This window comes from Phocoena sinus, chromosome 20, assembly GCF_008692025.1.
Source record: "Phocoena sinus isolate mPhoSin1 chromosome 20, mPhoSin1.pri, whole genome shotgun sequence".
Lineage (NCBI taxonomy): Eukaryota > Metazoa > Chordata > Mammalia > Artiodactyla > Phocoenidae > Phocoena > Phocoena sinus.
Window position 1 is genome coordinate 43,160,965 of NC_045782.1, and position 27,329 is coordinate 43,188,293.

At 37.8% G+C, this 27,329-nt stretch overlaps 1 protein-coding gene across 1 annotated transcript in view; it reads left to right on the forward strand.

The window, feature by feature from the left end:
• Nucleotides 1-27,329, forward strand: part of TLK2 (tousled like kinase 2) — a 104,346-nt gene that overhangs the window by 19,699 nt on the left and 57,318 nt on the right. Inside the window, 4 exon segments of the mRNA XM_032616824.1 lie at nucleotides 15,749-15,820; nucleotides 16,718-16,787; nucleotides 17,800-17,843; nucleotides 18,572-18,667. Of these exon segments, the coding sequence (XP_032472715.1) occupies nucleotides 15,749-15,820; nucleotides 16,718-16,787; nucleotides 17,800-17,843; nucleotides 18,572-18,667 (282 nt within the window).

A 27,329-nucleotide genomic window follows, 5' to 3' on the forward strand; every position in this document is an offset into this window, starting at 1 on the left:
TAGATTATTTGGAGGTTGGTTATGATAAGTTAAATGTGCATACCACTAAGAAAATAACAAAACAGAGATAATAGCTAATGATCTCTTAGTGGAGATAAAATGGAATAGTTGAAAAAATATGTATCTCAGTTCTAAAGAAGGATGGGGAGGAGGAAAAGAAACAAAAGATAGGAAAAGAAAGTAACATAGTAGGTTTAAACACAGATAATTAATTTGTAAATGGTCTAGCACTCCAATTAAGAGTGTCAGGTTAGATCATTGTTATGCGATCCAACTATGTGCTGTCTACAAGAAACCCACCTTATTTTTAACCTGTATCTTTGTATTTAAAAGGATGGAAAAAGATACTGTATAAACACTAAGTATAAAAAGATTGGCGTGCCTATAGTTGTATTAGACAGAGGAGACTTGAGAACAAGGAAAATATTACAAGGGGTAATGAAGGGCATTTCATAATGAAAAAAGGATCAATCCATTGAGAAGACTCAGTTGTAAATGTTATGCATCCAGTAACAGAGCAAAGCAAAAACTGACAGTTGAAAGGAGCAGTAGACGAATCCACAGCTTTAGTTGGAAATTGCAGTATTCTCTCTCAATAACTGACAGAACAAGCAGGCAAAAAAATCAGCAAGGATATAAAAGATGTGGACAATACTGTCAGTGAACTGTACCTAATTGACATTTATAGAACACTACACCCACATGCTTTTCAGGCGCACATGGAACATTTACCAAAATGGACTATACCCTGGGCTATAAAACTTGTTTCAACAAACTTAAAGGGATTAAAATTATATAGAGAGTATTCCGACTACAACAAAATTAAATAAGAAATCAAAAAGAAAAAGATACCTGGAAAATCTCCAAATATTTGCAAGTTAAATAACATACTTTTAAATAAACTTTAGATCAAAGAAGAATTCACAAGGGAAATTAGAAAATCTTTTGACCTGAGTGAAAATGAAACACAGTCTATCAAAATTTGTGGTATGCAGCTAAAGCAGTGCTTTAGAAGGAAACAGTTTCAAAAGAAACATCTAAAATCAATGACCCAAGCTTCCCCCTTAAGAAGTTAGAAAAAGAGCAAACTAAGTAGGAGAGAAATAGAGTTGAAATAAATGAAATAGAAAGCAACTAGGAATAACCCTATATTAATTAAAGAAATTGGATTTGTAATTAAAAGCCTTTCTACAAAGAAAAGTCCAGGCCCACATGGCTTTATTGGTGAATTCTATCAAACATTTAAAGAAGAAATAACAAATTTTTCACAAATTTCAGAAAACACTTATGAGACCAGCATTACCTTGATACCAAACCAGGTAAAGACATTATGAAAAAAGAAAACCATAGCTCAGTATCCCTCATGAATATATATGCAAAAATCATTAACAAAATATTAGTAAATTGAATCTAGCTCTCTGTGTATCCTATATGTATGATAACACATCATGACCAATTGGGTTTAATACCAATTGCAAGGTAGATTGAACATTAAAAGTCAATGTAATCTACCTTATTGATAAAATAAAGGTGAAAAGCTAAATGATCTTGTAATAGATGCATAAAAAGCACTTGAACAGAGTTCAGCACTAATTTGTGATAAAAGCTTTCAGCTGGTTAGGAATAGAAGGGAACTTCCTCAATCTGATAAAAGACGTCTATTAAAAACCTGCAATGAACCTCATACTTAAATGGTGAAAGATTGAGTGCGTTCAACCTAATGTCCAGAACATGTCAAGGATATTTGTTCTCACAGCTTCAATTCAGCATGTTCTGAAGGTCCTAGCCAGATGCATTAAGGCAAGTAAAACGAATAAGCTTATAGATTGGAAAGGAAAAGTAAAACTATGTTTATTTTTTAGATGTCTTATATTGCTTTGGCCAGAAAGTTCCTTTGGTATTTAAGTAAAAATAAAAGACACATTTTTCATTTTCACGAAGAACTTTGTTGAACAGCGTATTCACTGTTTCGTTCTACTACCTTCTGCCATTTTTCAGGCAACTTCATAATTCCATCTTCCCAAAACTTTCTCTTTTTGAGCAAAGAACTGTTCCATGTGCATTTTACAATCTTTCAGGGAATTGAAATTTTTTCCATTAAGAGAATTTTGTAAAGACTGAAATAAATGGAAATCCAAAGGTGCAATGTCTGGTGAATACGGCGGATGAATCAGAACCATCCAGCCAAGCTGTAACGGTTTTTGCCTGGTCATCAAAGAAACATGCAGTCTTGCCTTATCCTGATGGAAGATTATGCATTTTCTGTTGACTAATTCCAGACACTTTTCGTCGAGTGCTGTTTTCACTTGGTCTAATTGAGAGCAGTACTTGTTGGAATTAATCTTTTGGTTTTCCAGAAGGAGCTCATACACAACTCCCTTCCAATCCCACTATATACACAACATCACATTCTTTGGATGAAGACCTGTCTTTGGTGTGGTTGGTGATGGTTCATTTCGCCTGCCCCACGATATCTTCTGTTCCACATTATTGTACAGTATCCAGTTTTCATTGCCTGTCACAATTTGTTTTAAAAGCGGAAACTTTTTGTTACGTTTAATTAGAGAATTGCATTCAGAAATATAGTCGAGAGTTTTTTTCGCTTAGCTTATGTGGAACCCAAACATCAAAGTGAGTAACATAACCAGGCTGGTGCAAATGATTTTCAGTGCTTGATTTGGATATTTTGAGTATGTCGGCTATCTCCCGCGTGGTAAAACGCTGATTGTTCTCAATTAATGTCTTGATTTGATCGCTATCAACTTCAACTGGTGTACCCAACCGTGGAGCATCGTCCAGCGAGAAATCTCCAGCATAAAACTTCGCAAACCACTTTTGACACGTTTGATCAGTCACAGCACCTTCTCCATACACTGCACAAAAATTTTTTTTGTGTTTCAGTTGCATTTTTACCTTTCTTGAAATAATAAAGCATAATATGCTGAAAATGTTGCTTTTTTCCCTTCCATCTTCAATATTAAAACGGCTGCACAAAAATTCACCAATTTTGATGTTTTTTAAAAATGCACACTGATATGACAGCTGTCACAATACAGTCTAACAAAATTGTTTCGAATGAAGTTAAAGGCAACTAAGTGCCACTAGAGCCATCTTAGGGAAAAAGTCGAACGAACTTTTTGGCCAGCCCAATAGATGACATGATTATGCATGTAGAAAGTTCTGAGTAATTGGTGTAAAAAAAAAGCTAGTAGAATTTAAGTTTAGCTAGGCTACAAGTTCAATTTCTGAAATACATCAATTGTATTTATGTAAACTTGCAATGTACAATTGGCAATTGAAATTTGTAAAGCAATACAATTTACAATAGCATCAAATAGTGTAAATATAAAAACATTCCCCAAGAACAGAAGGGTGAGAATATTTCTTAGAGTTCCTTGTAATAGAAGTTTCTTTGTATTCCCACTTCATTAATGAGGACATTGAGGTACAAAGGATTAAAGAACATCATTTGTTTATGAGCACACCTTCGTTAAATACCTGTTATGTAATAGATACTGTGCTAGGGACATAGTATGTAGTAGTGAGTAGAAGATTATCCCTTCACTCATGGAGTTTATAATCTAGTGGAGGTTGCAGGGAGAAATAGGTTGAGGGTGCTGCATTCCCAGCCTTGGTTTAGCATTTTTTATTTAGATCAGTGGTTCAAAGCCATTACCTTTTAGTTAGATTTTAAATATTGTGACTTGTGGAATAATCTGGCCTCTATGCGGGCAAACTATTTTATTCTAATATATGCCTGACAGTTTATAGAGTGCTTAAAACTGGTTGGCTTGGTTGTTTAAAGTTTCATGTTAAGGATGGTCCATGCGTATCTTCCCGTACTCCCATTGAGCACTACTTTTATTTCAGGCAGTATTTTACCCACCTCCCCAATATATAGTATTATTTAATTCTTGCAATATCCCTAAGGTGGGTGGTTTTTCCTTTTTTATCACAGATGAGAAGACCAGAGTTCATAGAGCTTAAGTGATTTGCCTAGTTTCATTCAGTGGTTCAGTGATTCAGTCCCACACCTACCTGACTTTAAACTGTCGGTACCAGCTATTCTCATTTTTCTATTGGTCACAACCCTGGGCCATCCCATTCTTGCCCATTCAGGAAATGCGAGTAAGTGAGATTAATTTTTATAGTGCTAAGTTTGAATCTTCCTTTTTTTTTTTTAGAGAAAAACTTTTATTTATTTATTTATTTTGGCTGTGTTGGGCCATCGTTGCTGCGCTCGGACTTTCTCTAGTTGCGGTGAGTGGGGGCTGCTCTTCATTGTGGTGCACGGGCTTCTCGTTGTGGTGGCTTCTCTTGTTGTGGAGCATGGGCTCTAGGTGCACGGGCTTCAGTAGTTGTGGCACGTGGACTCAGTAGTTGTGGTGCACGGGCTCTAGAACCCAGGCTCAGTAGTTGTGGCGCACGGGCTTAGTTGCTTCGCTGCACGTGGGATCTTCCCGGACCAGGGCTCGAACCCGAGTCCCCTGCATTGGCAGGTGGATTCCTAACCACTGTGCCACCAGGGAAGCCCTGCAATAGGAGTTTTGTTATACTGTTTCCTGTAGGAGAGGGCAGTGGGTTTGTTTCTTACAGATTAATTAATGATCTCTTCGGAACAGTAAAAACCAGGAACCTTAAACTTACTGATCATCAAACTTTCTTTAGGGTTATGTATCCCTTGGATATTTTAATTCTGATCATGATTTTCTTTCTTATGAAAGATTATGCTGATCTTTTAATTTTTGTTCTTATGACCATTTCTTCTGTGTTATCTTTACTGTGAACGTGCCCCATGATTTTGTACATAGCTTCCCTTTTCTATCTGTAAATATTAAATTTGTAGTTTTTAATCAATAAAGGAGAGGTTTTTTTTGTTTTTCAGCATAAGGAGTAAGGTTAAAGGCTAAATTGTAAGCTTTATGATAAGCTATAAAGTCCATATGACTTGCTTTTATGTGAATTGAAGTCATACTCCTTTCCCTTAGGATTCGTTTTTTTAAATGATTAATTTTCAGTTGTATAAGGAATGCATGCATACTTTTATCATAATGAGAACTGTAATTGTTCAGAAAACTTTGGTGTGTATCCACCTAGATTTTTAAAACACTGTACTTACCCACTTGCACACATATTTACCCGTAGGAAACATACAGTACTGATTTCTCTGTGACTTTTACAAACATTATTATTATTATTGTTCTGAACTTACTTTTCACACAGCAGATGATTTTGAGATCTACCATAAAGAAGTTGTTAAATGTAGACCTAGTTTGGATCACTGTTTAAATAATCATCCCGTAAACACATTTGTAGAATGGTGTTTTGTCACTTACTTAAAGAAATATTAGATAAGGGATTAGAAAATTAGAAGGAGAAAACGTAGCCTGATCCTTTCCACAGATGATCAGGAAGCTCTGGAGGGCAGGATTATGTTTGATGCTCTTCTGTATCCACCACAGTAGCAGTACAGTCCCATGGTTGTAAGTCCTTCCTGTATTGAGCAAGAGTGCACTGATTTTTTATTTTTTTAATTTAAAAAAATTTTTGGCTGTGTTGGGTCTTTGTTGCTGCGCAGGCTTTCTCTAGTTGCGGGGAGTGAGGGCTACTCTTCCTTGCGGTGCGTGGGCTTCTCATTGCGGTGGCTTCTCTTGTTGCGGAGCACTGGCTCTAGGTGTGCGGGCTTCAGTAATTGTGGCTCGCGGGCTCTAGAGCACAGGCTCAGTAGTTGTGGCGCACGGGCTTAGTTGCTCCGTGGCATGTGGGATCTTCCCGGACCAGGGCTTGAACCCGTGTCCCCTGCATTGGCAGGCGCATTCTTAACCACTGCACCACCAGGGAAGCCCGAGTGCACTGATTTTTAAGTTTTATTAAGATGTAATTCACACAACATACAGTTTACTCAATTAAGGTATACAATTCAATGGCTCCAAGTGTATTTATAGAAATGTGAAACCATTACCACAGTCAATTTTGGAACATTTTCCTCACCTCAAAAACCAAAACCAAACCCACAAAACCTTACCCCTTAGCTTTCACCCTCAAAATCCCTCTCTCTCTCAGCTCTAGGCAACCATTAGTCTACTTTTTGTCTCGATAGATTTTGCCTGTTCTGAAAATTTAATATAAATGGAATCATACAATATGTGGTCCTTTGTGATTGGCTTCTTTCACTTAGCATCACATTTATAAGGTTTGTTCCTGTATCAGAACTTCATTTCTTTTTATTGCCAAATAATATTCCATTGTATGGATAGACCTCATTTTGTTTATTCATTCTTTCAGTTGATGGACGTTTGGGTTGTTTCCATTTTTTGGCTATTATGAATAATGTGCCATGAACATTCATGTACATGTTTTTGTGTGCACATATGTTTTCATTTCTCTTGGGTGTATTCCTAGGAGTGGAATTGCTGGGTCTTATGGTTAAGAGATAGTCCATTAAGGGATGAACATAATATAAAACTAAGGATCTGTCTATTTTTTTTAAGTTATTAGTTTAACCCTTTGAGGGACTGCCAGACTGTTTCTCAACGTGGCTGTGCCGTTTACCTCTCCACCAGCAGTATATGAGGGTTAAACTTTCTCCATATCCTTGCCAGTGTCTGTCGTATTATCTGTCTTGTTGGTTATATGTGCCAGATCTTGAGTAAATGTATAGACTTCCATAGGCAGGTTTGTCCAGGAGAAAAAACAAGGATTTCTTATTCTTATTGTTGGACTTGCTTGTCTGGAATTGGATGTTAATAAATTACATGGTTAGGATTTTGCCATTTATTTAGGACTGAAATACTACTAAAAATCATTAATATTAGTTAAGGATTTTCTTGACAATATACTGTAATATTTTGTTTGCTTGCCAAAACACAAAGTCATTCATTTAAAATCACCCCACTGATTTGACTCTGCTATGGGGTGAAAAGGTGGTGCTAACTAATGACTAAAAAAGGTACAGAGACCCCTAGTTTTAACCCATTAGGTCTAGTCTTTAATGGAGTATCTTTTTTTTTTTTTTTTTAATGGAATATCTTTTAACTACCTCAGGTAGTTTGACCCTGTTGTCAGCTGTGCTCCTTTATACTTAAGTTTAACTTTTGTCTGCTGTTCTCAATCCCTTTTAAGATGCCAATTTAGTTCAAGGAGGAAATGAAGACTTTAGAAACTAAACAAATGTTGACATTTAAATTTTTACAAGAGTGAAAGATTAACCTTTGGCCTCCACTTCTACAAGGTTTTCTTAGTTCATATAGGCTTCATTCATGTGCTAAAGGTTGGTTGTCAACATTCGTATTTTAACCTCAGTTTTCATAAGTTTATAACTTGTCCACAAGGTTTTCTTTAGGCTTGTTACTGAAGTATTTTTAACCCCCCAAAAGTGCATTTAAGTATATTAAAAGTGTGTTTTATTTTGTTTTGGGGAGCCCTGCTTTTTTTTAAAATGAGAAACTTGACTCTTGTCTATTTTTTAAACTGTCCATTTGGTGTTTTACTTAAAAAAAAATCATTAGCAGGAGACAGGGTAATCAGCTTAAATGTTAGCGTAGAAAATAGGGCTTTTACTGAGGAGTCTTAACTTATTATCATACTTTGTTTAAAAAATTTTTTTTTCTTTTATCTTTATTTAAAAAAATAAACTTGTGTTAAAGGCTGACTTTCAACAGATTGAAGATTAGGAATGAATCAATCTAGAGTTGGAAAATTAGAAAACAAAGAGGAAAATGGAGGAAGTAAATGGAATATAACAAAATTGAGGACTTAGAGAAAAAACGAAATGGATGCTGTTAGTTATGTGATTAATATGAAAATCTCAGTGAATTAGATAATTTCACTCAAAGATAGTAGGAATTAATGTTGACAAAAATAAGATGTAAAATCAGAATAGACTCCTATAACCAAGGAAAAATCAAGATTTTAAAGTTATTTCATCCTCCTCCTCTTCCTCCTACTCCTTTGAAGCAGTGCAAAAAAATTCACTCCCTGGTTACTGGTGATCTCTCCTAACCTTTCAAGAAGTAGATAATTCTCATGTTAAATAATAACATAGGGATAATAAACTCTGATAGCAAAACCTGACAGATATGAGGAAGTAAAAGTATAACCTAATTTCATTTATGAATATATAGATGTTTAAATTCAAGTAAAAACACTTGCGAATGGCTAATTATTTTGTTTCAGGGAGTTTATCCGAAGAATGTTGGACAAGTTCAGTATTTTAAAAATGTATTAATAGGACTTCCCTGGTGGTGTAGTGGTTAAAAATCCGCCTGTCAATATAGGGGATACGGGATCAAGCCCTGGTCTGGGAGGATCCCACATGCCGTGGAGCAACTAAGCCCGTGTGCCACAACTACTGAGCCTGCGCTCTAGAGCCCGTGAGCCACAACTACTGAAGCCCGCGTTTCTAGAGCCCGTGCTCCACAACAAGAGAAGCCACCACAATGGGAAGCCTATGGACCGCAACAGAGAGTAGTCCCCGCTCGCCGCAACTAGAGAAAGCCCTCGTGCAGCAACGAAGACCCAATGCAACCTAAATAGATAAATAAATTTATTAAAAAATATATATGTAGCACTCACTTAAAAAATGTATTAATATATGTAGAGATGACTCTATATTAATATATCTAGAGTATAGTGCTACTGAATGGCTAGTAGCACGTATTTTGAAGCCAGGTAGCTTAGGTCTAGATCCTGGCTCTGCTTCTTGCCAGCTGTGTGACGTTGGGGAGTTCACTAAACTTCTCTTGTAGTTTCCTCATCTAATAATGAGACTACTGATAGCTATCATATAAGGTTGTCATTAGTTTGCTAGGGCTGCCATAACATAGACCGGGCGGCTTAAACAATGGAAATTTTATTTTCTCACAGTTCTGGAGGCTGGAAGTTCAAGATCAGCATGTCAGTAGGATTGATTGCTTTTGAGGCTTTCTCTCCTTGGCTTGCAGATGACCACCTTCTCGCTGTGTCCTCATATGGTCTTTCTTCTGTGTGTGTGCATGTCTGGTGCCTCTGTGTCCTAATTTCCACTTTGTATAAGGACATCAGTCGTATTGGATTAGGGTCCACCCTAATGACGCATTTTAGCTTAGTTACCTCTTCAAAGGCCCTGTCTCCAAATACATTCTGAGGTTTTGGGGGTTAGGACTTCAACATATAAATTTGAGGAAGACACAGTTGAGCCCATTATAGGTTGTCAGGAGGATTAAATATGCTAATATAGAATACCTGACCGTGTAGCAAGCACTACCTAAGTATTGTTTACCATTATCATTTCTCAACTATAGCAAGTAGTTATACCCCTTCTGTCCCAATGTAAGCACCTGATGTAATTATAGTACAATATTAAAATCAGGAAGTTGACATTGGTGAAATCCACAGAACTCATTCAGGTTTCATGTGTACACACATCATTTGTGTGTGTGTGTGTACATGTACTTCTGTGAAATTTTATCACTCGTGTAGCTTATTGTATCCACCACCACAATCAAGATGCAGAACTGCTTCGACAAGACTCTCTCCTGCTACTCCTTTGACAATGTTGATTCTTCCAATCTAAGAACATGCTATATCCTTCGTCTGTATGTCTGTCTTCATGCCAGTGCCATACTGTTTTGATTATTGTAGCTTTGTAATAAGTGGAAGTGGGAGACCTCCAACTCTAACTTTTACAAGATTATTTTGGCTCTTTGCAGTCTTATTACAGTTTTTAATGGTAAAGCACTAGAGGAGTCACCTTGAAAAAAGAACAAAACAGTGTTCTTTATGGTGATTATTTATGTTTTATTCAAAGCAGTAAAATATGAAACAATAAGAGATATAAATTACGGAAAGGAATGTATAAGCTTATTATTTATAAATGCTATGATTTATATCTAGACAACAAACTCAAGAGGAACAAACTGCGAGATGATTAGAAAGAATAACAGTTCAGTAAAGTGACTGGCTAAATGAAGTATATGAAAATTATATAATTCCTGAATGTCAGCAGTATCAGAAAAATAGGAAAAATTGAATCCCAGTTATTTTAACTTGGGAGATGAAGACGAAGATGTCACAGTGGTGAATGGGAGTTAAACTTTGGTAACCCATAAGCTTTTATGCTTTTGGGGTTAATTTCCCCCTGGGGATAGTAATTGAGGCCAAAGGCTTGAACTGGAACTGTATAAGGCTGGGAATTGGGAAGGGGCAAACCTGTCTATGAATTAAGACTAGTAAAACTGCCCACCAGTCCAGGCCGTAGGATGGAAGTGAGCTGCCTAACTTTGGATTGTGGCTGTTAAAAGCCACAAGAAATGGAAACTACAATTTTGTGCGGAAATCCTGGGCAGGAAAGCTAATGTATAAATATGTTTGGAACTGATGAATGTTGTAGGGCACTGGCAGAGGTGACGGTTAAACTTCTCTTGGGACTGACTGCTCCTTAACCCCTGAAATGTGGAGAACTCCCCCAAAGCTGAATATGAACTCATACAAAACTTATAAAGCACCTTAGTAAAAAGATGCAACAAGTAGGAAAATTTACAATTGAAGGACTGATAATAATAGACCGGAACTTAATTATCTAGTGTAGTCCATATTCAGTTTCTGCCTTTTTCCCAATAATGTCCTTTATTGGTTTTGCTTTGTTTTGCTATCCAGAGTCAAATCAAGGATCATACATTGAATTTAGTCATGCCTTTTTATCCTCATCTAATTTAGCTCAGGTTTTTTCTGCCTTTTTTGTTTTTTAATGATAGTGACATTTTTGAAAGATAACATTGTTTGCCTAAAAGCCTTTGGTTAGCTCCCTTACTAGACAGTAAGCTGTTTTAGAACAGGGAATGTATGTCATTTATCCCTGCTAATTAAATTTAATGATTTTATAATAATTTGGGATGCTGTGCATCAGAAAAGGATGGTGAAAGGTAGGATTAAGTGATTCTTAATCCTTTTTTTCTTTTCGTTAGACACACATACCCAAGGAACCACAAGGATCCTTGCTTGTGCCTCTTGCATCGATATTTCAAACACTACAATGTACACCACTGTTACGCACACTTTACAGTTTATGTCATTATCAGTAATTGCTAATAAAAAAATAGTTTCTTCAGTTCTCTCTTGCCACAACTACTGAAGCCTGTGCACCTGGAGCCTGTGCTGCGCAACGGGAGAAGCCACCGCAGTGAGGAGCCCGTGTACTGCGGTGGGGAGTAGCCACCGCTCGCCGCAAATAGAGAAAAACCCACACACAGCAGCAAAGACCCAACGCAGCCAAAAATAAATGAAATAAATTTATATATAAAAAAAAGGAAAAGGCAAGTGTGATGAATGAAGCCCGCCATTTCCTTTTGAAAATGAGGGATAGGGCTTCCCTGGTGGCGCAGTGGTTAAGAATCCGCCTGCCAATGCAGGGGACACGGGTTCAAGCCCTGGTCCGGGAAGATCCCACATGCCGCGGAGCAACTAAGTCCGTGCGCCACAACTGCTGAGCCTGCACCCTAGAGTCTGTGAACCACAACTACTGAGCCTGTGTGCCACAACTACTGAAGCCCACATACCTAGAGCCCGTGCTCCGCTGCAATGAGAAGCCTGCGCACCGCAACTAGAGAAAGCCCCGCACAGCAACGAAGACCCAACGCAGCGAAAAATAAATAAATTAATTTATAAAAAAGAAAATGAGGGATAGTTGGTGAGTAAAGCGGATAGTTAAAATATAGTGTACGGGGCTTCCCTGGTGGCGCAGTGGTTGAGAGTCCGCCTGCCGATGCAGGGGACATGGGTTCGTGCCCCAGTCCGGGAAGATCCCACATGCCACGGAGCGGCTGGGCCCGTGAGCCATGGCCGCTGAGCCTGCGCGTCCGGAGCTCCGCGGCGGGGGAAGGCCACAACACTGAGAGGCCCGCGTACCACACACAAAAAAATAAAAAATAAATAAAATAAATAAATAAATAAAATATAGTGTACGTTTTTATTATTATCCAAGGGGAGGGGAAATACTTCATGATGGTTACAATAAAGATAATTCACAAACGGAATATTTTAAGAATTCAGGCATAGAAAGATTCAATTTAAATTATTCTAGAATTCTTATGTGAATAAAGCTCTTTTTATTTTCAATTAAAATATCATGGAACTCTTATTATATCTTTAAAGGAATAAGTCCTTTGTTGATTTATGTCACTGGGAATACATGATTTGATTTTATTTCTTATCCCTAGTTTCACTTTATTTTTTTTATTTGCAGTTTCACAAGTATCTGTGAAGCCTTCTGGTATATTGTGTTGATTACAGTTTAAAAATAGTGCTTTAAGGACACAGTGAAAAGAAAACTAAATACACCCTTAAAGGAATGTAAATTATTTCTGACGCTAAGCCTAGTAATTGTTGTTTTTTTAACAACCTTATTGAGATATAATTCATATTCCATACAATTCACCCATTTAAATTACACAATTCATTGGTTTTTAGTATATTCACAGATACGTACAACCATCAACACAGTTTTAGAATATTTTTATCCCCTCCAAAAGAAACCCCATACCCTTTAGCTATCACCCCCATGTTCTCCAACTCCTCCCCTAAGCAACTACTGTTTACTTTCTGTTTGTCTTAGATTTCCCTATTCTGGATTTTCACATGAGTAGAGTCATTTGATATGTGGTCTGTTGTGACTGGCTTCTTTTACTCAGCAAAATGTTTTCAAGGTTTGTTTATATTGTAGCATATATCATTTCTTGATTCCTTTTTATGGTCAAGTAATATTCCATTGTATGAATATACCATATTTTGTGTATCCATTTATTAGTTGATAGATATCTGGATTGTTTCCACCTTTTGGCTTTTGTGAGTAATGCTGCTGTAAAGATTTGTGTCCAGGTTTGTGTGTGTACATGTTTTTATTTCTTTTCAGTATGTACCTAGGAGTAGCATTCCAGGTCATATGTAACTCTGTGTTTAATTGTTTGAGGAACTGAACTGCCCGACAGTTTTTGAAAGCACCTGCACTATTTTACATTCCTACCAGCAGTGTGTGAGGTGTGAGGGTTCCAGTTTCTCCACATTCTTGCCAGCACTTCTTGTTGTCTTTTTTGAATCTAGCCATCCTAGTAAGTGTGAAGTGGTACCCCATTTTGGTTTTGATTTGTGTTTCCCCATTGGCTAATGATGTTGAGCTTCTATTCATGTGCTTATTGGCCATTTGTGTTTCATCTTTGGAGAAATGTCTGTTTAGACCTTTTGCCCAGTTTAAATTGGGTTATCTGTGTTTATTTCTGAATTGTAAGAGGTCTTTATACAGCATACAAGTACCTTATCAGATGTGTGATTTGCAAATATCTTCTTTTGTGGGTTTTCTTCGTTGATAGTGTCTTTTCAACCGTAAACGTTTTTAATTTTGAAAAAGTCCAGTTTATCTTTTTTTTACTTTTGTTGTTGACACTTTTAGTGTCATATCTAAGAATTCTTTGCCCAGTTTGAGGTCATGAAGATTTACCCCTATTTTTTTTTTTTTAAGGGAACTTTTTGGTTGCATTGGATCTTCATTGTTGCGTGGGCTTTCTTTAGTGTGGTGAGTGGGGGCTACTCTTCGTTGCGGTGCATGGGCTTCTCATTGCAGTGGATTCTCTTGTTGCGGAGCACGGGCTCTAGGCGTGCGGGCTTCAGTAGTTGTGGCACGCAGGCTCAGTAGTTGTGGCGCACGGGCTTAGTTGCTCTGCGACATGTGGGATCTTCCCGGACCAGGGCTTGAACCCGTGTCTCCTGCGTTGGCAGGTGGATTCTTAACCACTGCGCCACCAGGGAAGTCCCTTTTCCTCTACTTCTTTAGTTACTGTTTCCTTTGGTTCCATGAACACATTTAGGATGGCTATTTTGAAATATTTTTCTGTTAAATCCAGCATCTGGTCATTCTCACCAGCAGTTTCTTTTGCCTGCTTTTTTTTTTCTTTTCCTGGTATATGGGTCGTACTTGTTTGTTTCTTTGCATGCCTCATGATTTTTTGTTGGAAATTGGTCATTTTAGATTATACATTGTAGCACCTCTGGGTACTGATTTCTCATCCTGTTCTTTGGGGCCTTGATATTGTTATTTGCTTGTTTATTTGTTCAGTGACGGCTGGATTATTTTAGTGAAGTCTGTTCTACCACCTATCCCCCCAGAGCTAAGCCTCATGGTATTCCTCAGGGAGGCTTGGCTTTAGGTAAGCCTGCAGGTACCCTGTGGTGACAGGTACTCAGTAGGACTCTTTTCCTGACCAACCCAGCTGTTAAACTACACTAGTTGTCCAGATTGCTCTCTTGTTTTCAACAGTGCCCTGAGGCATACATTCCTCTACAAACTACAAACTAATCCAATCAAATTGGGGCTCCTTGGAAGGAAAAGTTTCTGAGGTCAATGTTTGCTATTTGCTCTGACCCCAGGGAGGTCTCCTCCCTGGTGTCTTATTCCTTGATTCTCTCCTGCAAACTAGCTGACCTACAGTCTAGACGGTATCTTCATTACACGAATCTCTTTCCTCTTGCCTTTTACCAAAACCTCCCTTAGATTTAAACTTGTCCACACTCTGTTGGGAATGAAGTCAGGTCCTTTGGGAAAAGATTTGGTACTACATGTTCCAGCTTTTTCCCCCTGGCAAAATATCCAAGCCAGGGTTCTGGAGCTGGGGGTGGGGACAGTGAGTAATACTTTTCTGTGAGTGACATTCAGGTTGTAGGAACTGAGTGCCAGGAGGTAGAATGTGGAGATGCGGCACCACAGCAGCTTGTCTCTCCTGGTGTTGAACCACTCTCTCACAAGCTGAGCGAGAGGGCTGTTGGGGTCCCAGTATTCTCAGTTGACCATGCCTAAGGCAGAGCCTCTGTTCCACAAGTCGGTGTTGGGCAGAAGGGAGCCTCCTGTCTTTGATGTACTTGCCTGGGACTTAGCCTCAGTAATGGGAGCTGGGGACGGGTTAAGAAGTCCGAAGTCCTGCTCCTCCCAGGAAGAAAGCCCTTGGACTGAGAGCTGGGGGAAGAGGGGACCTTGTGCTCTTGGGTGCAGCAGTCTGGAGCCTTGCTGAGATGGGGGGGGGGCGGGGGTGGGGTGGGGAGAGTGGTCTTGGTTCTAATGCCACAGACTTTCACCTTTCAGGCTGAATTTTCATAGATTTTACTGAATGGTTGTTTCTTCATTTGCTGTTTGCCCTTAGGGACCATTGTCAGAGGCTTTGAATGGTGGTTTTTAAAAATAATTTGCATCAGTTTCCCTGAGGAGTGAGCTAGCAGAGATCCTCACGCCATTAGGCTAGAAGTCAATCTCTTGTAACTGTTTTTTGAGCTAGCAGTCATGCCTGTTTTAAAGCATGATTCGAAAAAGTGTTTCCTTCATTATGGTCTCTGACTGCCTCCTCATGAGGAACCCTTGACATACCCCTTAACACCTCAACTTTCAGATATTGCCTGTGTGATACGAGAGGCCAAGAGAATTGATTTTCCCCAGCTTATTTTCCTTAAAGAATGAACTTGCTACATGTGAAAGTACTCTAGAAGGGAAAATTTGCACGAGTTAAGAGTTTATAAAGGAAATGAAAATAATATTAGCTAGAGAATTTTAACATGAGGGCCCTGTACTATATGGTTGATTGAGTTCTTTTCAAGTTGGCTCAGAGGTGTTGCAGTTAACTCTTGGCTTCTTTGACCTGACTTAGATATTAAAATCAAATGGCTTCTCCCTCATTTTTGCTGTCATCCTTAAATTAGTTTATTTTGATTCCTTTTCTTTTTTCTTTCTTTTCAGGGGCCACTCAATAGTGAGTCTTCCAACCAGAGCTTGTGCAGCGTGGGGTCCTTGAGTGATAAAGAAGTAGAGGTAAGAAGCCACATCCATTGCAAGACTTCTCATATTCCCACACTTTGGGTCTGGGTTAAACCATAGCACTGCAAACTCTGGTGTCCTGTTAGGGTCTGGGTGAATGACTCCCCTTTGAGTTGTTTGCTCGTTGTACAGTTGTGATGTGGCCTTGATGGGTTTTTATTACGATAATAATAACCATCAATAAAGGGTAGAGATTTGCAGTTGTAGCTGAATTAGCCTAGGTGCCACTGAATTTTAGCACTTTTTAGTACTTCAACAGAGTGGGTTAGTGTGGCCCGACAGACTTTAGTAAGAAAATTTGAAGTTTTTTTTTTTAAGGCACACAACCTAGCTGCATAGATAGGTAACCGCTTACTTTGCACTTAGATAAAACTTTCAATAAATTAGTCAGTTGATTATGCATATCTTTCCTTTTTGGAAAAAAGGATTCGATTTAAGCTCTTTTAAAGTAGAAATATTGTGGAAATTCCCTGGTGGTCCAGTGGTTAGGACTCGGCACTTTCAGTGCCAGGCCCGGGTTCAATCCCTGGTTGGGGAACTAAGATCCCGGAGGCCGAGTGGCATGGCCAAAAAAAAAAAAAAAAAAAAGTAGAAATATTGTAACAGCTGCTGTCTGAGAGCCTACTATATGCTAGATGCTTGTACTACATTTGTGCTTTGTAAAATTGAAGCTCTGATACTTTGAGCAGTTTGCTAAAAATTGTATAGGTGGCTTGGTTCCAGATCCTGTACTCTTTCCATGACCCTGCTCTAAGAGTTGGACACTCATTTAGGACTTGTCTGAGCCAGTTAAATATCCTTATAAATTTGATATTTTGTACATACTCTCTAATTTTCATAATGTGAAAAATTTAACAAAATGCTAATTGTGATGTATATGGTATTTAACAGACTCCTGAGAAAAAACAGAATGACCAGCGAAACCGGAAAAGAAAAGCTGAACCATATGAAACTAGCCAAGGTAGTAATAATTTCACACCGGTAAAAATACTAGATTCTTATGTACTTAGGTAGAAAATTTCCAGCTCACACTAAGTAATTAGTTTGTGCACAGGGATTCCTAACAATGAAGATTTGTATTCCTTAAGGGAATATCAGGTTGTTTATTATAGACTTGCCATTTGATACACACTTGACGAAACAGTGTCAGTTCTTTGGGGACTCTGGTTTTCTCTGTTGTAAGTTAACCATCTTCTCGCCATGGGTTTGTCTTCAGACTAAGTATTTATTGTACAGAAAAGAGGTTACATTGGAGTTTTAACTATGTCTTGCACTAGATCAGTGATTTGCTAATAATAGGCAAGCAGAAATGGTTTCAGTCACATGGCTGTCCTTTTACCTGCCCTTCTTCCATGTCAATTATTTAGTTGTACATTGGTGCCCAGTGGAATAAATCTGTAAATATGATGGTGGTAATGCCAAATTTCTGTAAATAATTAAAGGAAGAATAAATGAAATGGCAGAGCTTCCAAGAAATGGACACCCTAGTCTTTTTTTTTTTTTCCATATTCTTTTAATCTGCAAATCATTTCTTACTTTTTTGGGAGAAAATTTTCCCAAAGTGACAAGGTCACATAAAGTTTTTTGTGAAATAGAATAAACCCTTTTGCTCTGATGAAGTTGTTTTGCAGTTTTTGTCCTCTTAGTTGGGGGTATAGTTTGTGGTTTAGTGTTATTTTGATGCACAGTTGTGGCATGAGTTTTGTTAGTGCACTCGTAAAAGAAAGATTAGTGAATCTTAAAGGAAAGCGAGCTGTGAAAAAGTCTTTCACTGCTTATTTCAGTCTTTAATTTTGTGGAGGAAACTGTCTTCTGTTCTTATGATACAGGTATTTTGGCTCATTTGTTAAAAGTAAGCTTGACATTTGAATTGATAACAACATAAGCAGTTATTGAATACATAGTACACTTTAGCGAATGATGGTTTACTTGTGTTACTGGAAAAACTATACTTACTTTGGTTTTATTTTCAGGGAAAGGCACTCCTAGGGGACATAAAATTAGTGATTACTTTGAGGTAAGTTAAATTTTTGGAAAAAGAAATCTATAGTGATTTTTTTTTAAAACCTAAATCCTTTTGTTCATTTAAGGCTTTAGAGAGGAATATATTGCCTTTACTATGCTCTCCTCCCCTTCCTCCCCATCTTCATCAACCCTATGCTGCCCCATCTCTGTAAGAGGAAACGGCTGCTGACTTCCTAAATTTAAATTTGTTTATGATGTGTCTTTTCTGTGATGATATAAAAATTCACAAATGAGGTGATTTTTCTCTTGGCCAGACTAGGTTTCGTGTCTTACAAAGATTGAAGTAAAGTGACTTGGACTCTTGTTTTGTCCTCTTCCCTTTAGTCCATTGGAACCTGTAGTAAGCTCACTGACCCATCCTTAGTGGTTACTGAAGAAGACACTAACATCCACTGTACCACTATACTCCTGCTTCGTGTATTTTGAGACAAGAAGGGAAAACATTCTTCTCTTATGTCCTTTCAAAACCATGTGTACCTTCAGCTTTCTAGCCATGTTTTCTTTATATCTTGGTACATTTCTGCTGGAGCTCCTCCTTAAAATCTCATTGAAAAGATAGCAGAATTTGACTTATATGGCATTTTCTCTCTAGAATAAGATATATTGACTTAAAGGGGCCGTATATAATTAAGACCTGTTTGTGTATTAATCTTTTACTCTCCTTATTTGAAGCCTAGTACTGTTGTGAATTATTCATATCCATTTTTCCCTGTTGGCCAGTTTGCTGGGGGAAGCGGGCCAGGAACCAGCCCTGGCAGAAGTGTTCCACCAGTTGCACGATCCTCACCGCAACATTCCTTATCCAATCCCTTACCGGTAAGCATTCACCTGGAGAAATTTGACACCTGTTGTAGGAGACAAGAAGCCCAGGAACACTCGAGCAAAAGTTTCTCTTCCGTTAATTACCCAAGGGGAATGAGGCATTAAGGAGAAACGTTCATAGCATTACCTATGAATCACTTAACTTAGATTCAAATCTGTATCAGTAAATTTACATTTTATAAGAGCTGACCCTTTTCTCCCAGTATAATAAATTACTTCTAGGCCTGCAACTCATTGTTCTGTCAAGGAACTGATTTCCAATCCAAATATTAGATTTTTATCCTTGCCAGACTTAAATGTTCCTATAACTAAATTCCTTAAAAAAAAATTTGGTCAGCTCCTGGCATTTGAATTATTTTTAAGGCTTACTCAGTGATGTAGTAGAGAAGCTAAAGCTACACAAATTTGGGATAGGTTTGTTTTCTGCCTATAAGTGAGACCTGAAACTCTTAAAAACATTATAGCCAAGTTAGTGGTTCTCAACCGGAGGTAGTTTGTCCCCTCAGGGGACATTTGGCAGTGTTGGAGTAATTATTGGTCAGAAATAGAGGGTGAGTGGAAGGATGCCATAGGCGTTTACTGGGCAGAGGCCAGGGATGCTGTTGAACATCTTACAGTGCACAGGACAGGCGCCACCACGAAGATCCAGTCCAAAATGACACTAGTGCCAAGGTTGAGAATCCCTGAGCTAGCTAATGTAGGGTTTTGTGTTAATTTGCTCAAGTGCCTTTGGATAATTTGTTGATACCAGTAAGAACTCTGTACTTAAGAGTGTATTATGTCTACTGATGCTTCAGGTATTGCTGTGGGATCCAAGGGAGTTTTCATCCTAGGTCTCTGTTTAGGAAAGTTGCTTTTCTCTGCCTTAGCAGAGTTGATTAATACTACTTTTTTCCTAAATGATTTAGTCTTCTGTATTGTTAAAGTATTTTAAAATATCCTTCCCCTCTTCTCTCTCATGAAAGCATGCATTCATTAGGGTGATTATAATTATTAAAGCATTTAGGAAAATGTATTCAACTTGAAATTTTTGCTATTATTTTGTCATCCTTGTTATATTTTAAAAATTTAGAAATGTTTGATGTGTAGATCTGTTTGGTTAGGTTGAGGTTTGTTAGATAACTTTCGAGGAGGCCTATATCTATATTTTTATTAAGTTTTAAACCAGTTAAAGTTTTAAAATGTTAAATGAGATTGCAGAATTATCTATTTGGGACGAATATGATTTGTAGAATTTTGTTGTCTATTACTCTTCTCTCCCTGAAAAATATTTTTTTTTCATTTGGTTTTTAGTAGTGTACCACCCATCTATCATGTGTCCGTTTAAGTCAGGTCTTACCTGAAAACAAAAGAGATGATTCAATGATCTGTAGACATTTCTGCCACCTCTATGAATGGTGGTGGGGGCCTCATCATTATTATGCAAATCTAAGTATATCTTGGGTGTTAAAATAGGAACCAAGCCTTAATTTCCTTTTTCCATTGCACTGAGAAGCTCTTTATCCTTCTAACTTAGATTCTGTGTTTCATTGTTATAATTACTGATTTGTGTATACCCTTCAATTCCCTTTCCCCACTCTCTCTCTATCATATTTGCCTGAAAAAACTCAGCCCTGGTTATCTAATTTTCCACCTTTTCCTTGTCTAAGCAGCTCAGCATGGTTAGAGGAAAACACATATACCCATGCTGACTGATCTCACTTTAAGTTCATGACCACCAATCTCATGAACCCCCTAGTTGCTGCCAGTCCTATTATATTTCCATAGTTAGTTCCCTTTCCTAGATGAATATTTCATATTTTTGTCATTTCCTGCAAGCCTCCAACAACACTTCCTCCTCCTCTACTATTTCAACTGATGGCTTTACTTTTTCATCTTCCTGAGAAAGTAGAAGCAATCAGAAGAGAACTTTCACATGCACCTGTGCCAAATCTACCAAGTTACTTGTATCATTATCCATATCTGCCTTTTAGGATGAAAAAACTTGCCAGCCCTTTACTTGGGCACTGATTTCCCTGAAAATTATGTATACAACTCTACGTGACATTTCCACTTACATAAGTAAATGGGCAGCTTAAAAACATCCACAGAGGAACTCTTGCTCACTAGCAAAACAACACAACAAAGTGCTCTTCCTGCAGTCTACCCTGTCCTGGTAAATGACAGTTTACTCTGTCCAGTTTTTCAGATCATAACTTCATGCCCCATATCTAATCTGTCAATAAATCCTGTTTTCTTTTAAAATATACCCAAATCCCAACCTCTTTTTCTATTCTTTTGGTTCTCTGCATTAAATCTCCAAAGTGGTCTCCCTGCTTCTGCCTGTGTCTCACCTATTTTCAGTATAGTAGCCAGAATGATTCTGTGAAAAAATTAAGACAGATCCTGCTCAAAACAGTCCAGACTGTTCTGGGCTTACATGGCCTAGAAGCTCCTACATGATTTTTGCTCCCCCCATCCGCCTGACTCCATCTGCTCCCCTCTCACCCTCATACCACTCCAGCCATGCTGGCCTCCTTGAAGTTCCTTGAACACTGTGAAGCACTCTTTTGCTTCACGGCCTTTGTACCTGCTATTCCCTCTTCCAGGAATAGCATGATTAGCAATCTCTTCATCAGGCTGTTGCTCAAAAATGACCTTATCAGAGAGGTCTCTCCTGGCCAACTTCTTTAAATATCAGTCCCTCTCACCTTGTAACTCTGTCCCTAATCCTGCTTTAATTCTTAGTTATTACTACCTGACATATGTATTTAAATTTTGATATGTATGTAAATTTTTTCATTGATTCATACTTATACATATAGAAGTGTTATACATGTAAGTCTACAGCTTAATGAAGTTTTCACAAACTGTGTACCAGTACAAGAAACAAAATACCAGGCCCTCCAGAAACCCCCTTATGCTCCCTTCCAGTCATTAGCCCCCTCCCTGCCACTGGGGATAGCCACTATCCTGACTTCTCACAGTACAGGTGGGTTTTTTTTGTTTTTGTACTTTGTATAAAAGGAATCATACAGTATATACTCTTGTGTCTGGCTTCTTTCATTCAACATTACTTTTGTGAGATTCATCCATACTGTGTGTTGCTGTAGATCATTCATTGTCGTCGTGCGGTATAATTTTAATATTTTTATTTAATAATTTACATATCTTAATTTTTAACTATACACTTAGTCTATTGCCCAGCTTCTTCCACCAGAATGTTAATCCTAAGAGAGCAGGGATTTTGTTTTATTTACTGCTGTTTCCATCTCTTACAGTGTTTATTACATAAAGACGTAATCATTTTAACTGTCCTCCCCCCCTTCACATGGAATAGATATCTTGTTCAATTTTTAGTCTGTAACACCCAAAACAGTGTTGGGTACACAGTGGGGGCTCAAGACTATTTGTCAAAAGGGAAGAATAGATAAAGAATTACTTTAGCATTTTTCCCCCTAAATGATTCTTTTATATTTTTTGTTAAATACAAGAAAGTACATAAACCGTGAGCCTTTTATGCAGGAGTTGGTAAACTACAGCCCACAGTTGGCAAGCTAAGAATGATTTTTAGATTTTTTGAGTTGTATAGACAAAGAAGAATATATATCACAGACATGATATGTTGCCTGAAAAGCCTAACGTATTCCTATCTGACCCTTCACAAAAAATGTTTCCAGGAAATCATTACGAGGTTAACTCCATGTAATCATCACTTAGGTCAGAAAGTAAAATATTTCCAGCACCCTGGAAACCTTCCCTGATCACAACCCTCTCCCAATTCCCTAGAAACAACCACTGTTCTAATTTTTGTGATTATCATTTGCTTTTCCTTATAGTGTGACCACATATGCATCCCTAAACAAAATAGTTTAGTTTTGTCATTACGATAATTTTGTTAAACATGGCATTTAATCACAGTGTTTAGATCTTCTGTATTCTGACTTTTGGCTGTTTGTTCTATCAATTACTAAGAGAGGTATATTTATGACTCTCATGATTGTGGGAGTAGTTTGTTTCTTCCTGTATATATATTTTTGCTTTATGTATTACTAAGTGATTCTCTTCATTCCTTCTGATATTTTTGCTCTAAATGCAGGATATCTGATATTTAGTATATCCAAACCACTGTATGGTGTAAATACTTCCATTTTTATACTATCAACTTTTCATTATTTTGTTATCAGCATATTGACAAATATCATATAGTTGAAATTTTTTTCTTTATTCAGTCTAAAATCGTTTTTAGGGAATTCCCTGGCGGTCCAGTGGTTAGGACTTGGCACTTTTACTGCTGGGGCCCGGGTTTGATTGCTGGTTGGGGAACTAAGATCCTGCAAGCTGCGTGGCACGGCCAAAAAAAAAATCTTTTTTAAACTTCAGTATTTATCCTATTTACATTTAATAAACTTATCATTATATTGGTTTTAAATATACCAGCTTTTAATGTATTTTCTGTTTATCTTACCTGTTCTGTGTTACTTTTTCTTTCATTCCTTGTTTTCATTTGGATTAAAAAAATTATTTCATATTTTTCTCCTCCACTAGTATGTAGGTCCTATGTGGTGTTTCTCTTAGAAGTTACCACAGGTATCTTTAATATGCCAAAGTTTGATGTTAATAGTATCTTTGCCCTCCTCCCAAATATATGATAACCTTGATTCCATTTATGTGCTACTGCTTTGGTGGTGGTGGTGTAGGTTTATATTTTGCCTTTTTTTTTTTAGTTTCATAAAACATCATTATTACACTGTCAGTGTTCATTTAGATTTATCTATATACTTAACTCTTTGCACTTCTTCCCGTTTTACATATTACACCTTCCACTCTAGGGTCACTTCCTTCTGCCTTCAGTGGTCCTTTAGTATTCTTTTAGTACAGTGTTTATCTGCTGGGGGTTAACTCTGTAGGTTTTTGTTTGCTGAAATAACTTTATTTTGCCCTTATTCTTTTTTTTTTTTTTTTTCTGCGGTACGCGGGCCTCTCACTGTTGTGGCCTCTCCCGTTGCGGAGCACAGGCTCCGGACGCGCAGGCTCAGCGGCTATGGCTCACGGGCCCAGCCGCTCCGCGGCATGTGGGATCTTCCCGGACCAGGGCACGAACCTGTGTCCCCTGCATCGGCAGGCGGACTCTCAACCACTGCGCCACCAGGGAAGCCCTGCCCTTATTCTTGAAAGATGTTTATGCTCTGTATATTTCTAGATAGGCATTTTTTATCTTTATACACAATTGAGTGTATAATTACCATATTCTGGTTCCCATTGTTACTACTGAGAAAACAGTTTTCATTTACTTGTTATTTCTTTTGAAAGTATCTGCTCTGCTTCCCCCCATCCCCAGCTGCTTTTAACATTTTTATATGTGGTGTTCTGCAGTTTTACTATGATGCATCCTTTTATTTTCTCCTGTAATTTGTTGGGCTTCTGGTATTTGTGGGTTGGTGTCTTGTACCATTTCTGAATAATTATTTGCCATTGTCTTCAGATATTATCTTGGCCCTGTTCCTTTTTCCTCCACCTATAAAATTTCAATTAACTGTATGTTAGACTGTCTCACTTTATCACCATGCCCCTTAACTTCCTTTTTCTTTTGGTCTCTGTATGCTCCATTCTGGATAGTTCTTGCCTTTCAGTTCCCAAATTCTCTGTTTTGGTGTATCTAATTTGCCCCATTGAATTCTTAGTTTTTGTTATTTTATGTTCCCTGCAGATATATTCAAACTTGTCTTTTATTTTTTTAATCTAGTAGACATAGTTGTTTTATAACCTGTCTGTTAATTCTTGTATTTGAAGGTGGTTTTTTTTTTTGTTGTTGTTTTTTGCGGTACGCGGGCCTCTCACTGCTGTGACCTCTCCCGTTGCGGAGCACAGGCTCTGGACGCGCAGGCCCAGCAGCCATGGCTCACAGGCCCAGCCACTCCGCAGCACGTGGGATCCTCCCGGACCGGGGCACAAACCCGTGTCCCCTGCATCGGCAGGCGGACTCTCAACCACTGTGCCACCAGGGAAGCCCTGAAGGTTTTTTTGAACCTGTTTCTGCTGTCTGTTCTTTTTCCTAGTTGTTGCTCAGGGCTTTATTTCTTTTATGCTTTTGGTTTTTTGTCTTTGTGCTGCTCATTGCTCTTGAAAAATTATTTGTGAAATTTCTTTGAGATCAAGAATAAGATATGTTCCTCCAGGGAGAATTTTTATTTGCTTCTTTCAAGTGCCTAGAGATTCTACCCATCTCTACAAACTACTGAATTCATGGCTTGCATTTTGTCTGTTTGGTTTGCTTATTTTGTTTCTTTCTTTCAACCACCCAGGCATTATTGATTCCAATTATGTTAACATTTCTCAGGGGAGCCTCCACCACATGCATGGCCAAGGCAACTTCATTGCAGCTCCCTGAGGGCAGGGGAAATGTTTCTTCTGGCTTACATTTTCCCTGAGGCTGTAACCCTTTGGAAGTATAGCTAAAGTGGGAAGAGTTTCATAATGAACCCCCTACCCTGGGTGGGCTTTGGCCTATGACTATCAAGTTGGCAACATGGTGCCCTAGAAGTGGAAATTCAAGATCTGCAGGTACTCTTAGGGCAGATGTGACTTTGTTTCCCTTAGGTTTTACCATGACAGACCCCTACTATTTTATCAACTTTTCATTGCTTTTAATATCTTTTTTTTATATTTTGTCCTGTCTTTACAGTTAAGGGGAGGTTGGTACAAACATCCCAGCCTGCTATATTCCAGAGATATTTAAAGATCTTTCAGCCCTTGGCACATATTTATTGAATGTATAACAGAATGGTTTGTTTTAATATTGCAGCTTCAATGATACAGTCTCCCAAGTAGTGAGAATATTGTGAATGAGTATTACAGGTATTCTGGAGCCTGAATTTAAACCATTTTATTGGTTAAGGCAGGAGTGTTATTTTTAAGGCGGTAGATTCTACTCAGATTTTTTTAAAAATAAATTTTTTGTCAGGATCATTTTGATTAGTCTCTTTTACTTTTGTTTTCTAAAATGAAAGTATTAAATAGATTTTCCTGATAAAGGGATACATGCTGATTATGAAAGTCCAACAGTTGAGAAGTGGTAAAATATAAAGTCCTTTCCACAAGAACTATTATTAAAGAGTTTAGTGGGCATATATGTGTATACATGTATGTTCATGTAGTAGATTTCCTCATTTTCATTGTATTAATCAATAGCCTTAAACATTTTGTATTCTGTAAGTAGTGCTGTAATGAATGTCCTTGTATATACATCTGTACTTATGCATGTTTTTCCTTTGGATAAATTTCCAGAGTACAGCTCCCAAATCAAAGAATATGCTCACTTTAAAATGTCATCACATGAATGATAAAGAAGATGTAGTGTGTGTGTATACACTCACACACACACACACACACACACACACACACAATGGAATATTACTCAGCCATAAAAAGAATGAAATATTGCCATTTGCAGCAACATGGATGGACCTAGAGATTATCATACTAAGTGAAGTAAGCCAGACAGAGAAAGACAAATATCATATGATATCGCTTATATGTGGAATCTAAAAAAAAAATGTTACAAATGAACTTATTTACAAAACAGAAATAGACCCACAGACGTAGAAAATAAATTTATGGTTACAAAAGGGGAAAGGGTGGGTGGATAAATTAGGGGTTTGGGATTAACATACAACACACTACTGTATATAAAATAGATAACCAACACGGACCTACTGTGTAGGACAGGGAACTGTACTCAATATTTCATAATAACCTAAAAGGGAATCTGAGAAAGAATATTTATATTGTTATTTATTTATATATATATATATATATATATATATATATATATATAACTGAATTATTTTGCTGTACACCTGAAACTAACACAGCACTGTAAATCAACTATGTGTCAATTTAAAATAAAGTAAATGTCACCACATAATTGCTAGCAGGCTGTCAGCAGTTTGAGAGTCCCAATTTCTGCCTCCCCTTCTTATACTGAATTTTATCATTATAATCTTTGCCAGTGAGAAAATACCTTGTTTTAACTTGCATTTCTTCATCAGTGATATTAAACATCTTTTCCTATGATTAACGGCCTTTTGGATTTCTCTTTTAATGCTTACTCAGTTCCTTTGCCTATTTATTTATTAGTGTATTGTCTTACTGATGGGTAGGAGCGCGTTATTTATTAAGATTGTTAACTCATTGTCATTTATATTGTAAATATTTTTTGCCTGTTTGTACTTTTTTAACTTTATGTTGACTTTTACCATTCAGAAGTCAAAAAATTTGAAGTAGTCAAATTTATCAATGTTTTTCCTTCATGACTTACTGGTTTTGTCTTATTCTTAGATGTTTCTATATGGTTTGTATTTTTACTGTCATGTTTAAAAAGTCCTTCACCGGGCTTCCCTGGTGGCGCAGTTGTTGGGAGTCCGCCTGCCGATGCAGGGGACATGGGTTCGAGCCCTGGTCCGGGAGGATCCCACATGCCGCAGAGCACCTAGGCCTGTGCGCCACAACTGCTGGGCCTGCGCTCTAGAGCCCGTGAGCCACAACTACTGAAGCCCACGCGCCTAGGGCCTGTGGTCTGTGACAAGAGAAGCCGCTGCAATGAAAGCCCGCACACAGCAACAAAGACCCAAGGCAGCCATAAATAAATAAATAAAAATTTAAAAAAAAAAAAAAA